General features: G+C 38.0%; 1 protein-coding gene across 3 annotated transcripts in view; it reads right to left on the bottom strand.

Moving 5' to 3' along the window:
• Nucleotides 1-7,933: 7,933 nt before the first annotated feature.
• The window catches only part of Uch (Ubiquitin carboxyl-terminal hydrolase), a 60,023-nt gene continuing 49,497 nt past the window's right edge, over nt 7,934-18,459 (bottom strand). For all 3 annotated transcript variants that reach the window (XM_067147897.2, XM_067147898.2, XM_067147896.2), the window contains exons 6-7: nt 17,735-17,793; nt 7,934-9,016 (exon numbers count right to left, since the gene is read on the bottom strand). In XM_067147897.2, the coding sequence (XP_067003998.1) occupies nt 8,930-9,016; nt 17,735-17,793 (146 nt within the window). In that variant the 3' untranslated portion in view covers nt 7,934-8,929. The remainder of the gene's footprint in view (nt 9,017-17,734; nt 17,794-18,459) is intronic.

Here is an 18,459-nt window from a genome sequence, read left to right on the forward strand (position 1 = left end):
TGTGCCTACGTTCCCCCCTCCCCTCTGCTTCTCTTTCCCGGGAGTGTGTGTAACAATCTCCCGCGCTGGATTTCAGTTTGCATGCCTCGCTCGCATAGTCAACACCGTATGAGCGTACGTTTTGTTTCTTTCATTAGTGTTATAACTGTTCTGCAACGATGGGCCCAGTGAAAGAAAAGAACGCTAAAAAGGAACTCTGTCGGAAGGAGGTGATTACAATGGAAGTTAAGGAAATGGTCGAAAAGCACGAACGAGGTATGGGAGTGGCCGATATTGCGAGATTTTATGACAAGTGTACGTCAACGATTTGCACAATGTTAAAGAAATAAAAGGGGTAGATGCAGAAAAGGAGTCACAACAGTATCACAGCAACGGCCACGTGTTCTGGAGGATGCAGAAAAGTTGCTTGGATAAATAATAATGAACTAGCAGGCGATACTGTGACCGAGAATGTAATCTGCGAGAAGGCAATGATGATGTACGCCGACCTCTTAAGTAAATTACCATGTAGTTCACGTACGTCAATAGAAGTCAAAGAAAGCTTCAAGGCCAGCAGTGGATGGTTTGTTAACTTTAATAGAAGTGGCATCCATAGTGTTAGGCACAGGGAGGCTTCAGTTCCGATGCTAAGGCAGCTGAGTTCCAGAAGCTCATTGTTACCTGCCACAGCAAGTTTTTAACTGCGATGAAACGGAACTGTTTTGGAAAAAGATGCCAAAGAGGGCCTACATTACAGTAGAAGATAATTCAGTGCCCGGTCACAAGCCCATGAAAGACAGTTTAACCCTGTTGTGTGCTAATGCGGGTAGGGATTTAAAAGTAAAGCCCCTGTTTGTGTATCATTCTGAGAATCCACGAGCCTTCAAGAAATGCAAGGTGCAGAAGAGCCAATTAAATGTTATGTGAAGGTCCAACACTAAGGCTTGGGTCAGTCTTATTTTCTTTGTTGAATGGATGAACGAGGTCTTCGGTCCTGTAGTGAAGAAATACCTTTCAGAAAATCTGCCGCTCAAAGTCTTGCCAGTTACGGACAATGCTCCTGCTCATCCTCCTGGCCTTGAGGAAGACTGGCTGGAGGAATTCAAGTTCATTAAGGTTAAGTTCCTTCCTCCCAATACTGCTCCACTTCTCCAGCCTATGGATCAGCAAGTCATTTCAAACTTCAAGAAGCTATACACCAAAGCACTATTTCAGCGATGTTTCGAAGTGACCAAAGGAACAAACCTTACCCTCCGAGAGTTTTGGAGAAATCATTTCTACATCGTGAACTGTCTGAAGATCATCGATAAAGCCTGGGATGGGGTCACCAGGAGAACTCGCACTTCCGTTTGGGGAAAGCTGTGGCCTGACTGTTCTTGGACACGACTGAGGATTGTTCGTGGCAATGAGTCGCCGATTGTCGATGAAATCGAGTCCAAAGGGAAGACCACGGGGCTGGAGGTGAATGACGTGGACATTCAAGAGATGGTGGAAGAACATAGCCAGGAACTTGCCACCAACGAACTGATGGACCTGCATTGCGAACAAAGGAGGAGATTATGGAGATCTTGTCCGAGGAAAAGTCAATGGAATTTCTCCCTTCAACTGAGATTTGGGAGAAGTGCAAAATTTTGTAGAAAAACACCACTCGAATAAGGCTGTAGCAGTGCGAGCGATGAATCTGTTCAATGACAATGCAAGGTCACATTTTCGTGAAATCCTCAGAGGCAAAAGCAACAAAGTTGCACGAAAAGAAAACAGTTCCAGTGAGCCAACAGATAGCACTGATTCCGTTACTGAAATTCATGCTAAACAGCAATTCTCATGTCATCTTTAGTCTCCCTCACATCAACAATGATGCTATTTTAAGGTAAAGTGCAGTTTAATTTGCTTTAAGTTATATCTTGTTTTAGAAATGTTATGCAATTAAATATTTTTGTGTTGTGGACCAATCATCAGCATTTCAATTGTGTATGAGAAAATTTATTCGATATACGAGCACTGCGGATTACAAGCATGTTGCTGGAACTAATTATGCTTGCAATCCAAGGTTCCACTGTATAACATTAAAAATTAAGCGTTCGTTTATATCAGTCTTCATTTGAAACGAGTTAACTATCGCCCACATTATTTAAGCATTTACTACAAAAACATGTTGTACTTTTTCATTTTGCAGTTTCTTTTAGAGAACAGCAGTCCATAGGCATTACTAATGGACTGACATCGCCTTCGAATGTCAAGGAGAGAGCTTGCAAGTGTACATGGCGAGAAAACTATACAGTACCAAAGTTGACCAATCACAGTTTGTGGCAAATGTTTCAGTTTTCTTATTCAGAGTCACCTAACTTCACAGCACTATATCATGGAAAACTATTCCAAACGCAAGCAGAGAAATTCTCACTATTAATTTACATGGGAATAGCCACTCCAAAATTTAACCAGGCACAAGAAAATCTAATCTAACCTCAGAAATCAGTGATGCGCTCTGCCATACGTTGAGGTATATAGCGTTCTTACTTAATTTCAGTGTAGACTATTAAGATTAAAACGTTGGGTGACGTGCCCCCATATGGTGTTAAGCTGGTCTTCAAATGAGATGGTGTGACGCCATATGGAGTTTACATGGCCTGCCTGCTTGCTTCCTCTCCAACAAGTCGGTACTTGTTCTCCACTGGATTATCGCTCACACATTCGATAAAATTATATTTACCAGCAGAATCAATATTAACCCCTTAAGCAGGGAGCTCGATACACACCAGCTCACTCCCAGGTGGGGAGCACTTTCCCTGATTGAAGAAAATATTTAATTACTTGATTAAAAATAATCTTAGACTAAAATGAACTATTGAAGGGCCCTAAGAGAAATACTTACTTGAACATAATGTATTTAATTGTTGAAAAATTATATTTTAATTTTTTAATACTTTGTGCAAAAATATGCTAACTGCTTTCACACTGTGATCGAGGCTGCTTCTTCCTAAAAGCAAAGATCTGGTTTTTGTTAATACAGTAACTTTTACCTGAATACAGTATTTTAGGCAGTTTACTAACAATATCTGCCTGGAAATGTTTCTGTATATGTACATTGTAGCTTTACAAAGTTTACATGTACGTAAAAGATTCACAATGGAATAAATTATAATAATCACAAAATTTTCTGTTATGTTGGTTAACTCTTTTGAGGGATCAAGTTTGGTACCTACAATTCATAAGTGACACACACAATATATTACTCTACACTACAGGTAATATTTACAGTATTTACAGCCTGCACCATGTTATGCCTTTTACAACTGTCCATTATGACACACACAGAAACAGATCATGATATATAAACTGTCTCAGCTTTGCATAATTTGTGATTCCATTCCAAAACACGATAGTTTTCTTGGTATGTATGTATGGTTCACATCAACTGACACTTGGCCATCGGTGTAAAAGCTTCCGAAAATTTTGCCAATAATGGACAAATACTGGATTTATCTTGTACATTTTGGGAGGAATTTGTCCATTATTCACCTCATTGTCAGAGATTTGTAAAATGCTGTGGAGGAAAATCTAATAATAATAATAATAATAATAATATAAGCTTTACATCCCACTAACTACTTTTATGGCTTTCAGAAACTCTGAAGTCCCAAAATTTAGTCTCACAGGAGTTCTTTTGCATGCCAGTAAATCTACTGACAAGAGGCTGACGTATGTGAGCACCTTCAAATACCACCAGTCTGAGCCAGAATCAAACCTGCCAAGTTGGGGTCAGAAGGCCGACCAGCGCCTCAACCGTCTGGGCCACTAAGCCCGGCGAGAAAAATCTCGCCTGTGTTACCAGCTTATAGAAAATAGGCGTAGTTAACAATTTATGAGAAATATAGTGTCCTAATTTAAGTTTCTGTACAATCCCCTGCGGCAACTGTATGGCCATAAGCTTTATTTCGTCCTTATTTGTTCGTACTCAGTATTCATCTCTACTCCGTTTCATCTTATTAAACTGGGTTTTATGTGCAATTTGTTGCTGGGCATCATTTGTCTGTTCAGCTACGTTCTGGCATATCTCGTCATTAAAAAAATTGATTAAAATATTTTGCTCAGTTTTGTTTTCCCTAAAAACTCTCCCTTTATATCCCAATGGAATTTTTTATCGATGCGGGACCTTCTTTGTCCATTTTCAGTATAAACTGAACTAGCACTGGTTGAATTGTAATCGGTATTATTGTCGTCACTGTCATAATCGCTGCATGAACTGGAATAGGGAACATGCATGATCCGGAGTTTTAATTAAAAATATGCTAATCTGATTCAAAATTTCATGCAGATTTCAAAAATGTGATCAGAATGTACAAATAATAACTCTAAACATGATAAAAATCTAAATCAATGTACGAAATTGTCACGTGACGCAAGTACGTGATCTCATTGCTCTGACGTCGTCGTACAGGTTGACTGAATTAGCAGACAAAATAACAGTGTGCTGTGAGAAGCAGGATACACTTCGCGTATTTCTACTTTATGTTAGTGTCTGGTATAGTTAAATTCGAGGTCTATACATTGGATAATAATCTGAGTGGTATATTTTAGACTTAAAATGAATCCTGTGCAGACAGTGATGCAGAAAACTTTTAAATGGTGTCGAGTTCCGATCTGCAATAGCACATCGCATACCATCCTAAACAAATTGTTTATAAATGTTCCAACGACGCTAAAACTAGGGAGAAATGGATTTTGGCGAGCCGGAGAAATGCTGGTGATATATCGGAAAAGTCTACAGTTTATTTGTTTTTAAAGATCATTTTAACGTAAGTTGAATATGTTTGAATTTTCAATCACTTTTCCATGTCAGCTGTTCTAGTGCTACAACTTTAAATTTTAATGTATGATGCTTTATTTAAATGCTTCAATTACATCTTGGAATATGAAAGTAATAAACAATGGATTAATTAATGCTGATTATTAAAGTATTCTCCAAACCTAACCTATGTTTTGGGTGATCCATGTCAAAATAATAAATCAAAGGGGTTATGAACCATTTTGACAGACAGCTCTAATTCTACCAATTTATCTTGGCATGCGAGTTATTTATGTCTTTATTGAAGAGCTTAATTTGTAAAGAAATTTAGGCAAAGTTATATCTAAATACTCTATAATATAACAAAAAATAGGCGTGTACATCACGAAAGGAAACAACGTGAATTTAACAAATGTATAACTCTACACAAAACCAATGCTTGTCTGTTGGGGTCTTATAAGTTAACAATGCTCAATTATAATAATTATCATATTAATGAAATAACATAATTGCACGCAGGTGAAAGTAGTGATATTGGTGTTTAAAATATTATCCAACTTAGCCTAAGTTTTAGGTTATACAAGCCAAGTCAATAAACCGAAGGCTAAAAATACCGGGCGAGTTGGCCGTGAGGTTAGGAGCGTGCAGCTGTGAGCTCGCATCCGGGAGGTAGTGGGTTTCGAACCCCACTGCCGGCAGCCCTGAAGATGGTCTTCCGTGGTTTCCCATTTTCACACCAGGCAAATGCTGAGGCTGTACCTAAGGCCACGGCCGCTTCGTTCCCATTCCTAGGCCTTTCCTATCCCATCGTCGCCATAAGACCTATATGTGACTGTGTGACGTAAAGTAAAAAAAAGTAAAAGTCACAGAACCCAAAGACATTCCTGTATTGAACGACTAAAATGTCACCAGGACACTTTTCTTGACTGATATGCTCAGCCTGTTAAAAGCCAAATATAATTAATGTTATTGGCTTTACGCCCCGCTACTTCTACGGTTTTCGGAGACGCCGATGTGCAGGAATTTAGTCCTGCAGGAGTTCTTTTACGTGCCAGTAAATCTACCGACACAAGGCTGACGTATTTGAGCACCTTAAACTACCACCGGACTGAACCAGGATCGAACCAGCCAAGTTAGGGTCAGAAGGCCAGCACCTCAACCGTCTAAACCACTCAGCCCGACTTGTGAAAACTAGATGACTAGATGAACTCATATTTATCTTTATCATGTTTAACTTTTCCCCTCCATAAAGACATTTAATGTTTCTCTTCAAGGGCCCCAGAAGTGGGTAGGCCAGCTGTCCCAACCATAAATATATATATTATTTGGGAATTATATATTATAGCCCTATAGTACTGTGATCTTTCTTTCCTTCTTTCTTAATCAGTTTATCCTTCAGGGTTGGTTTTCTCTCGGACTCGGCGAGGGATTTCACCTATACCGCTTCCAGGGCAGTGTCCTGGAACGTGAGACTTTGGGTATGGTGATGAAACTGGTGAGGAGGGCCATTACCTCGCCCAGGCGGCCTCACCTGCTATGCTCAACAGGGGCCTTGTTGGAGGATGGGAGGATCGGAAGGGATAGACAAGAAAGAGGGAAGGAAACGGCTGTGGCCTTAGGTGCCTGGAGGAGAAGTGGGAAAATACGAAAAACCAATTCGAAGATGGCTGAGGTGGGATTCGAAACCCCTCTACTCAGTTGACCTTCCGAGGCTGAGTAGACCCCGTTCCAGCCCTCGTACTATTTGTTTTCAACTTTCATGACAGAGCCGGGAATCGAAACCGGGCCTCGGGAAGTGGCAGCTAATCACATTAACCACTACACCACAGTGGCGGACTAGTACTATAATGCTACCTATATGTTAGTGCTGAAATCCGATTTCTTACTTTACTAATGCTGAAAGCCCAAAAATATGTTATTCTTTAATATGGGAATCAGTCTAGAAGGAATGTTGAAAGTGATGTGATATCTATCAAGGTTCGTTGTTATCCTAATACTATGGGTTACAGTACATTGAACGTACATAAAAGACGCCACTTACAAACTTGCTTTTTATCCGCGAATTTCTGCGGCCACGAAAGTCACTATTTTTCAAGAAAGATGACACCTGCACATGGTAGATTGTCTGACTGTGCTGTTTTGAACGTTTCTTCTGTCATTTCGAAGTTATTCGCGATCATGAATAATAAACAATCGGCTTTTAGCAACGGCTGGTAGAGCTGCATGCGGTACTGGATCGTGATGTCACAGCGCACCGCTTACGTCAGAGGCCGTTTCACTCGCCTTGCGGAAAGGCACTATTAAATATTTTTTTAATGGCAGAAAACAAGGAAACTTACCACAATGTAATACGTTTACGTACTACTTCATTGGTGTACTTTTCAAAAAAAATATTTTTGAAAATTATGCATGTTCCCTATTGAACACGTGTTTTTTTCGCGACTGCTGAACATTCGCATCAGCTGGGCCCGAACCCTGTACATGCGAGCCTGCAGTACTTATTCCAGGCAAGTTCCTGTCACTTAAGAATTCCTCTTCGGCAGAACTTGCTTCACTATGATGAATATTCTCCCCACTAAATTACAACATTTCGTTTATCATGGCCAGTAAGTTATCTTCCTCTAACGGGGGGGGTAATTCCTTTTAGACATTTTAACAGGAAAAATTAAGAAAACAGATCGAATAGAACCGTGGTCTCTGCAGTTTGGATGGAAATCATGAATTGTGCCTGTATTACGGATGCATTCGATAATGATGTTTAACTCGCAGTAAACACACTCCAGACGTGAAGGAAGAACACAAGACAGGGGATAATAAATCAGGTCACAGTTCTAAAATATCAGGTCTGTTCAGTATCACAATCTCTAGAAAGCTTCAGCGTGAGGATATTAGGATTTAGGTCGTTCTTGCCTGGACGTAACTTGCGTTCTTTATGATGCAACTCGTGGATGACACATTGGTATTGGAAAAACATAGTTGAAAAAATTCACATCAGAGGACAGATCATCCAGAATACGCTGCTGAAAAAGAAATAAACCTCTGCAGGCAGCCAATTGAGAAAAAAAAAAGTTTGAATCTGTGGATATAGCCGCGTTCCCCGCCGAGCAAGCGAATTGTAGCCGCGGATCTCGCCGCATCGCCCACCGAACGGGTTAAGAACATTTAGAATAGGGTTTGCATCATTTATTGAATACACAAAATAAAAACAACTTACACAGTCATTTTGAAGTGACAAATATTACATGTAAACCACACAATTGTCATGAGCAATGGCTTCATTTCAATAAGCTTCAGGCACACAATTGGAATCACATCTCACAGCCAAAGCAAACTTATGGTAATAATACCAAGTTTGCATATAGCCAGTATTTAAAAACTATTGCCGTGAAATATTTAACAAAAAAATCTCAATATGAAGCAAACTACAATTAACATCAATTTTCAAAACTTGTATAATTCAACACAACACAAGGCTAAGCAATGCATGTAATACTATTTAAATATATTGCAGTCTTCAGTATAAGAGTATTCTGCACTTATAATGCAATTTCTACAAGTAGTCCATTATGATGCAACTAAATCTAGAATAATTTTGATATGACGATTACTTCCAAATACGTTTCTCCTTGCTAGTAATCCTGAGTATTGCTACAGATAAAAATCTGAATACTGGAACAGCTGCTTAGCAAGACATCACATTTTAGCTGAAAACTGGGCAGTAACATTATTGTACATAAATCTTTGGTCACAATCATAGAATGATATTTCAGAAAATATTTACTCCATACCATTTTATTAAAAATCTATCACAGCAAGGAATACTTCTTATAGACTTATTAGCATGATGTAGCACTGATAGTAACTTGACTACAGGTACAAAAGTAAGTACAAGCTCTTCATGTGCTCTCCAAGAAAATTAATTTTTTGTGTACAGACAGAACTGTCAAGTTAAGCTTACATGACCTACATAATGTCATAACCAAATTTAACAGCTTAACAAGGACTACTTGAGCTTATTTCTAACAGTCAACAAAATATTAAAGAATAAAGGAACATTTTAAAGCAGATTCATTGTATGATTGGTGCTTCTTTCAAAGCCCGCAGTACCATCAAAACTCAACACAAATATGGTGGCGATTGCAACAAAATTCCGTTAGTCTTATTTCAAGCAGCAGCAGTTAAGGCCACCACAGTGAAATGGAGTTCATCAGGATCTCTCTTCATATAGGCTTGGCAAACTTTGGCTGCATCCTGCAAATTAAAGAAAGCCTACAGAGACAAGAATAAGACACAAAAGAAAGAAAATATTTAGAATATTCTAAATAAAACAATGTGAATTTTCTCCATATAATTTTATGTTAACTAATCTCATTAATTCTTTAAAATATGTATTTTTTGTTTTCAAAAAATCCCATTAGGAGGGGTGAAAAAGGGGTTGAATGCCTTTAATGAGGATACTTGCATCTCAAAAACTGAAGGCGTTACAGACGTGAAATATGGTATAAATAAGTTTTTTTTTAGAATTAAAAAATTAGTTGAGTTATTTGTATGAAGATACTACTATCTCAAAAATGAAAGATGTTACAGACATGGAAATTGGTATTTGGATCGCCTTTCAAAACAAAGGAAAAACTCATTTTTGGGGGGAAATCATCTTGCAGAGCAGGGGTGAAAAGGAGTTTAATTCCTATTATGAGGAGACATATCTCAAAAACTGAAGCTGTTACAGTTGTGATAATTGGTATTTAGAAGATCCTTTCTTAATAAACTAATATTTTTTTGGAAAATTCAATTAAGGGGGGAGGGGCGGCGGCAAGTGTGAAAAGTGAAAAAAGTGAATTTTTATGAGGATAGTTATATCTCAAAACTGAAGGCAACAGACTTGAACATTGGGTTTTGGAATCTCCTTTAAACACAAAAAACGCCTGTTTTGGGAGGGGGGGAATCAACTTAACTGCCTAATAAATGCCAAAAAAGACCAAAAATAATAAAAAAATTTTTAAAAGAAGGTCCAAAAATTGAAGGGAATTATTCATTTACTGTGAACCATTTTTCACAGAATTCAAAATGAACCTCATTCATTATACTAAAATTTACTTTTCCTTCTTACAGTACAACCATTTTGCTGCCAGCCATTACTATTGATCATTTTACCACTCGTCACTGACCCATTGTTCTTCACAGCTTCAAAATTTGAAATGTTTCCCCCCCTAAAATAATGCCTAAATTTACATTCATCTCTCCATGTATACCATACCAATTGTTTCTGTAAACTCTTGTTTTTACTTAGATTTTCCTCCAATTCTCTGCAACCGATTAACTACCACGAAATAATGAGAAGCTGGCCAGTTTTTTGACTCTTATGTCTTCAATAAAATTCAGTAGCTAGATCAATAGTAGGACCTACTCCCTCCTAAATCGACTATACAAGTTAATTCCCAGTTTAATTTTTCTTTTCGCTAGTATGTTAACACCCCACTAACATTAGGAAGGTTTACGGCGAAGCATGGATGAGAAAAGGCTAGGAATGGGGAGGCAGCAGTCGTGATCTTAATTATGCTAAAGCCCCTGCATTTGACTGGTGTGAAATATGGAGACTTAATTGCAAGCAAGGGTGCACACGGTAGAAATATGAAATCTCACCAGAAAAATATTTTGATCTACAGTATGGCAGCATTGCTTTAGGCACGATTTTCAATTTAGTTTCCTCAGGCAAGATCACAAAATTGTTGGCCATGATCAGTGTATTTACAAAATCTGTGCATTTATAAAAGCAAACTGCTGAGATATGTAGAGTACAGAAAGGCTGGAAAGTGGCCACTTGCCTAGGAAAACAAGGTATATTTAGATCCCAACATGCAAAACAAATTGTAAGCAGGTACCAGGAATATAACCTTTAAATAATAATGTTATTTCCTTTATGTCCCACTAACTACTTTTACGGTTTCGGGAAACACCAAGGTGCCGGAATTTAATCTACAGACACGAGGCTGTCGTATTTGAGCACCTTCAAATACCACTGGACTGAGCCAGGATCGATCCTGCCAAGTTGGGTCAGAAGGCCCAGTGTCTCAACCGTCTGAGCTACTCAGCCCGGTAATATAACCATTCAGCCTACATGCAGGGGTGTGCTCAAAGCAGCTTTAATTTGTGATTTTGCAACCAAATTACAAAAATCAACACTTAAACAGTTGAACACATATTCAAATCAAATAAATCACATTAATACAGGAAAACATGAGCATTTCAGAATTGAATATACCTTGGACGTATTATTACTGGTAAAGCCAAAAAAAGTTTGTCTTTTTTGGCTAGTGGCTTTAAGTCACACCAACACAGATAGGTCTTATGGCGACGATGGGATAGGAAAGGCCTAGGAGGTGGAAGGAAGCAGCCTTAATACATAGGTGACGGGCCCCGAGAAATCTGTTTTATTCAAGACATTGTTTTCGGTATTCCTGTGACATCTCTTGACCACATATTGAACTATTTCGGACTTGCACATTGAGTAGAATAAATCGTAGAAGTATATCTGCCACTTCTTTTAAAATCATGGCCTCTTTTATTCTTTGATTTAGTTTCGAAACATCGACTTTCTGCCGGTTCAGTCAATGACAAGATGGAATGCCCGCGGAATACGGTGTTAGCCAACGATATTTTAGAATAATTATATGCCGATGATCGTTCAAATGGATATAGTGATAATGAATTAGTGGAAAATGAATGTAAGAGTTATAGTGGAAGTGATATTCAAGCCTCTACACGTCGTAATTTACCTAGGGTGCTTATTTATTCAAGTTACTATGACTAGACAACGATGTAAACATTAATTATGTGTTAGGAATTGACGCTAAAGATGGTTTTGTAAAGGCAGATCCACCAACTTTAAAGATAAAATCTTGACTGGTTTAATATTTATGTTCATTTTTATAATCAAGTGCACCGTAGTATGCTTAGTAGAAAAATGTCAAGTCCACGGGGTTTGTGACAAGCTCAAGCATCCGGTCAGCAATGTCTTAAGGTACAGCCCCAGCATTTGCCTGGGGTGAAAATTGGAAACCACGGAAAACCATCTTCAGGGCTACCGACAGTGTGACCAGAACCCACTATCTACCGTGCGTCTCTAACCGCATGGCCAACTCGCCCAGTCAAAAAAAAAATAAACATTGAAAACAAATTTTAAAAATAAATACAGTGGAACCTTGATTCTCCGTTTTTCGAGGGACCATGAAAATAAAATCTACAACATGGGAAAACGGAAAATCCGGGAATGAATTAAAACCATGAACAATTTGGCTAAACACCAAAAAAATGCAATATGTATAATTATAATCTTACAAATTTCCTAAACCAAACCAAACCATAGCCCCAATGGGACTGCCTGCCAAGTGACCGCTGCTCAGCCCGAAGGCCAGCAGATTACGAGGTGATGCATGGTCAGTGTGACGAATCCTCTCAGCTGATATTCCCGGCTCTCTAGATCGGGGTCGCCATCTCACCATTAGATAGCTCCTCAATTAAAGATAATCACGTAGGCTGAGTGAAACTGGAATCAGACATATCCAGGTAAAACTGCCTGACCTGGACGGAATCGAACCCGGGCCCTCTGGATGAGAGGCAGGCAAGTTAGATCGTGAAACCGCATTAATTACCGGTAAGAGAGTTCAAAATCTTGAAAATTTATATTCAATTTTACAGGGGAATCTTTGTCAGTTTCCCATGAAAACTTCTTTCAGTTCAGCAACTTTGATTAGCCAAACTCTTTGGAAAATCTAATAACATTACAAACCATTATTCTCGTCATTATTCCGTATTGAAAAATAGCTGATCACAAAGTTTATACAAGGAGTAATTTTAATACCACCTATTCAATACAAATTTATTCCACTATAGTGTGATTAAACACACATGGAAATTATCAGAAATTTGAAGTACATGTTTCGCCCACTATTTATTGGGCATCATCAGCTTCAATCAATCTTAAAACACATATGGTCTAAGGAGACATGATAACTTACGTAAAAAATATTAATGAATATTTACAAGTGTTAATACTGTGGATGCAAAATGTTTACAGTAAAAAAAAAAAATTGGTATTAAAACAGAACTTATACTAAAACCACTTTGAAAAAATTATGTGTTCATCTAAAAGTAATAGTCATATATTGTTTTTAAAAAGTAGTCCATGTCTGACTCTGAAATGGATCTTCTTGATGAGAAGACAACTCTTCCCTCTACGCTAAAGTGGAACTCACATCTAGAACTTTCTAGAAGCATATACTTGGTTATATATTTTAATTGCGCAACACAGGAGTAACTGTCAACCAAAGACTATCTCAACAAGAGTTTTTACGTGACTTCACAAAGATTTTAGTTGTCAATGTGAACACTTCTGTTACTTTTATCATAATTTGCATATACGGTTTTTCACTTTTGTCTGTCATTCCACCACCATCCCATCCTTCTAGATCCTCTCTCATTTCTCCACATTATTTTACTTTATTTTATCACTATGTCTTTTACTGTAATTTGGCTAGGCTGATGATGGTCCACAGTAGACCGAAACTAGTACCTATTAATATCATTGTAATGTTTCTGTAAAACATCAAATGATTTTTTAGTATTGAGAAGGTGAAATGCTACACAACTTAAGTTATATAGTATTAAATTTCCGATCATTTATGTCTTATACATTGTTACCGTCACAGAGATATTAATGAATTTGGATTTTTCTTACTAAGTCTATATCAGTGCCAGGTCACAAGAAGATTGGTAAACAGGATTAAATGAAAATAGGTATGTAAAGTGGGAGAATAATTAACTAAAATCTACGCTATAAGTACTTTTTAAGGCGCCCTAATATCACAGATTCGAAAGAAAACAATGTGAAGGCCTACAAAGCTCATAAAATTTATCAACAATAATAATATATTAACCGTTGTTTGTTGTGATGCGCTTTGTCTCTCCTGTTGCCACTCATCTCGGATAGATAAAGATTACTGCTGCGTACCGGTTTTTTTTTTTTAAGTTTGCTTAACGTCTCACCGACACAGATAGGTCTTATGGCGACGATGGAATAGGAAAGGGCTAGGAGTGTGAAGGAAGCGGCCTTGGCCATAATTAAGGTACAGCCCCATCATTTGCCTGGTGTGAAAAATGGGAAACGGAATGCCATCTTCTGCACTGCCGACAGTGGGGTTCGAATCCACTATCTCCTGGGTGCAAGCTCATAGCTGAGCGCCCCTAAGCACACGGCCAACTCGCCCGATCGTACCGAGTGTAAGAGCCTGTCTGAATATTGCGGGAAGTAGCTGGGGAGTTAGATAACTTTCTTCTTTACCATGCCATTCCTGTGGTTCAAATTTTCTGATACTACTGGTACGTAACACACTGGTTCATCATAGCATTCGAACTAATGAATTCCTACTCTGAGGCACTGATGGAAATGAGCAGTGTGCATAATATGTAAAGCAATAATGGCAGAGGAGTGTTCACGGCTCTCTGCGGCCTGGGCATTCCAGCTCTGGAACTTTGGACTGTTAGATCGGCACTGTAGTACTGATTGAAATAATAACATTAAGTTATTTATTAGACCACCTGATCAATACAAAATAGTCTTGGATGATTTACATAAATTTGTTAACTAATAGTGGTACATGTTTCGCCTTCCCTGAAGGCATCATCAGCCATAATCTTAACCTTAAATTAAAAATAAGCATCTAAATAACATGTAATAATGAAATGAATTTTAAAATCTTGAAGAGATTTGAAGTAAAATAACATTAAAAGGCTGCTAAAATAAGTGCAATGGATAAAACAACAGATTGTTATACAAGTAGTAAGACTGCATAAAAATAAAGTTGATAGTCTGGCGGTTATAATTAGACGATAGCGAAAAATCTTATATAATCAAAGTAAAGAAGAGAGAATAAAAGTCAAAGTTAGTCGAGAGATCCGAAGTTAATCATGATCTTGAAGATAAAAGATGAAAGTCAGAGGCATATGGTGAAGTTGTAGAACACGTTGAGGATATGAAGTTGTAGAATAGAAGTTGAACAGTTTCAAATAGGATCTCTATGGACCATCTCAAAATTTGAAGTAATGCTCAAATGTTGTAAATTGTGAGTTTGTAGATATTCTAGTTGAAAAAGCATATAATAGTGGAGTCTGTAAAAGGAAGCAAGAAACGTAGGGGGAGATATTTGAAAATATTGAAGTAGAATCGTGTGCACTTACCAATTGACGGTGATAAAGATAGCTTGTAACGTTACGAGTTAGAAGTATTTGCAACAGTAGACTTCTTGCTACGTATGTTATAGCTGAAGGTTTGTGCTGGAGGGGGATCTGTTTGCGTTGACGTAACTATTGGAGGGGGGCTGCTATTGGTTGGAGGGAAGGAAGAGAGTGTATTACTACGCGTGTTGTATCGGTGTAAGGCTATTGGAGGGAGTGATGTTACGGTGGGTGTGGCTATGGGTTTATTGGTTGTATTTGAATTATAGGTACTAGCGGCGGGGGGAAGGGAGGGGGGTATATTAGCTGTAGGGGAGGTGGGAACACTAATTGATGTGAGGTTTAAGGTTTTTAAGAATATGTTGGTGAGGGGAGTTGATTCTCGTAATAAAATAAGAATCTGTTCATACAAGGGGCTTTTTTTATCAATAGTGTCATTTAGGTTCTTATCTTTATTAAAATGTTGGTCGAGGAAAATAAATAAGTTTTCATATTCTGTCATGAGTTTACTTTTAGCGACTCTTTAGGATATGGAGGTCTTGTTCTATTGTGGTGAATTTATGCCGTGTCCCTTATGTGGTTGGCCATTGCGGAGAATAGTTACTCTGGATCAGGAATATACTGATTGAATGCTCTACATGTAATTTTTCTTATGTTGGCCAAACTGGCCGCAGCTTCTCCACCAGATACGCTGAGCATTACAACGCCCAAAGACACAACAAATTAATAGAATTAAATTTCCGACCATTTATGTCATACATTTTTACCATACAGGCTATGATAACATATTTGTGAATTTGTATTTTTGTTGCTAAGTCCATATCGACGCCAAGCCACGAGAAAATGGGTTAACAAAATTTAATTAAAATCAGTATAGAATCGGGGAATAAGAAACTACAGTCTAAGCTATAAATGATTTTATTCACCCTGGATAAAATTGTAGTTTAGGGGAAGGTGCCTAAACTTTAATTTTTAAATACCTGTGTTCTTGGTCCTGTCGAAAAGAACTACATAACAAAAGGTACAGAGAATACAATTTCCGGTCATTATGTTTTATTCAGTTTTACCGCACCGACTATGATGAGTCGTATTTCTAAGTCGGAAGAAAACTAAATGTGAAGGCCAACAATATCGAAAGCGCATAACATTGATCAACAATAACATTACATTGACCATTGTTTGTTGTAAGTTTTTTGTCTCTTATGTTGCCTCTCAACTCCGATATATGGGATTACTGCTGCATACCGAGTATAACAGCCTTACACAATATTGGCGGGAAATAGCCGGGAAGTTAGAAAACTCTTCTTTAGCATGCCATTCCTCTGGTCCATACATTTTCTGATACAAGTGGTACGTAACACACTGCTTCTTCATAGTATTCCAGTTATTCGATCCCTACTCTGATGCGCTGTTTTGAATGAGCAGTGTGCATACTTAAGGCAGAGGCTGATGTAGTAGTGGTAATAGTATGGCCTGGTCTAGAATAACAATTTAGGCCTATTCCAAATTATAGCACCACAATTCAACCCTGAAAAAGAGGCGTTTCTTAAGAAAAGCTTCTTCCTCTTCACTTTTATTAAATTCTACATTCATTTTATTCCAAATTATCAGTGAAGAAGGGCTTTCTACTCTGGCTTTGAAGAAAAATTTGCCTCCAAGTCAGATTTTTCCGCTGCCAGTGTAGTGAATCGATATTTTCCGACTCATCGGGTACTCCTAGGAAACATTAGTAAAAGGGCATAGCTTTGGCCCTGGGAGTCTCCACTATTCGACCCTCTCCCCGCTGAAAAAAGACTTAAGTGTTTTCACGAATGTCTGCGGCTTGGTTGTTCCAGCTCTGGAACTTAGGACTGTCAGATCGGCAGTGTAGTCCTGTTCGCTAAAAGTGAGAAAATGTGTGGTTTGATCGAGTATTTCATATGAAAGCACTGCTTTCAATCGCGCCATTCCTACAGACGTCATTTCAATGACGTATTTTTATTTCAGTTGGGAGAACCACAAAGAGTCTTTCTGAGGATGTAAGAAGGCAGGTGGAGAGTGTGTCAACCATAATGAAAACTCCCCAACCTGATTGTGACTGATGGTATGCAAGCAGATCTATCATTACAGTGAAAATTTCCTAACTTGGTCCTCATATGAGAAAAGATGTCTGGTGACTTCCGTCCCATTTCTAGAGTAACTTTAAGAGCTAGGCAATTTAATACAATTTTGCTCACAACGTGCACACTAGAATTCCGTATACAATGTAGAATTCCGTAGCAAAGCATGGGTACATCAGCTAGTCATATATTTCTTACTCTCAAACTTTTGTACACATTCTTTCATATTTTGTGATAACATTGGTATTTGTGTTATTGTTCAGTATTCAACTTCAGTATGTAATGACATGACATTCATTCCGTAGTGACAACCTACATTCGCAAATGTAACGACAGGAACTTTCCACCTAATCAATACAGTACTTAAGTTTAAGTACTTCATAATATAATAAATGTGTTGATTAGGTGGAAAGTTCCCATCTTTATATTTGTGAATACTTTAACCATCAATACGGACAATGAAGTTAATAGATTATAATAGTGACAACCTACAGTATACACATGACAAAAAGTTCTGGATAATGTTAACACTTCCTTGAGACAATTGTCTCACAGGTCTCGAGCCCAGCAACAGAAGAGACTAAAAAACATCAAATCAATTTCACAAAACTACATAATGAATGAATAACCCACTTACCTCCAGCAAAGTATTACGGGCAGTTGGCCCATGATTGATTGGGAATGCTTTCCTGCCATCTAAAACAAAGATAAAATTAATTCACCCTAAGCTTGCAGACACAAAAATGAACGTGGCAAGCGAGAAAACACGCTACTGAATATAAAAATAAAAACTATCCAACAGGGATATGGAAACACTAGATACGATTTTTCTTAGTATTAGTTCTTAACACCTTCACTGCATATTAGCAGAACATGACATACCCGCCAACCTGAACAAAATAATTGTGTGGGACTCTTTAAAAGTTGTAATTATCGAAGTTTTGTACGTTGGTAGGAGTTCCATCGAACTCGTGGACTTATCCCACTCATGCGCCTGGTGCGTGACCCACACGGTAGTTGAAACCGAGAAGTAATACTGGTCACCAGATGGATCACGCGCGTTGGTGGATTACTGTGCATTATTTACAGCGGATAGCAAACAAATGCATAAGGAATGTTACACACATAAATATATTCATATTTACACTTCTCTATTACAGAATTTGACAAACAAAAATCAAACACTTTGGCTAAATGGGTGGGTCTCGTAACATTGAACGAACCACATTGTCGGCCATGTGCAAAAAAATATAAATAAAATGATAGCATAAGCATCACGACACAGTCAAAAATGATTACTGCACGTTATTTCAAGTTATTTACAAATATGATGCAGGAATAAAGGACAATTAGAAGTTTCGT

This window comes from Anabrus simplex, chromosome 5 (genome assembly GCF_040414725.1).
Source record: "Anabrus simplex isolate iqAnaSimp1 chromosome 5, ASM4041472v1, whole genome shotgun sequence".
Lineage (NCBI taxonomy): Eukaryota > Metazoa > Arthropoda > Insecta > Orthoptera > Tettigoniidae > Anabrus > Anabrus simplex.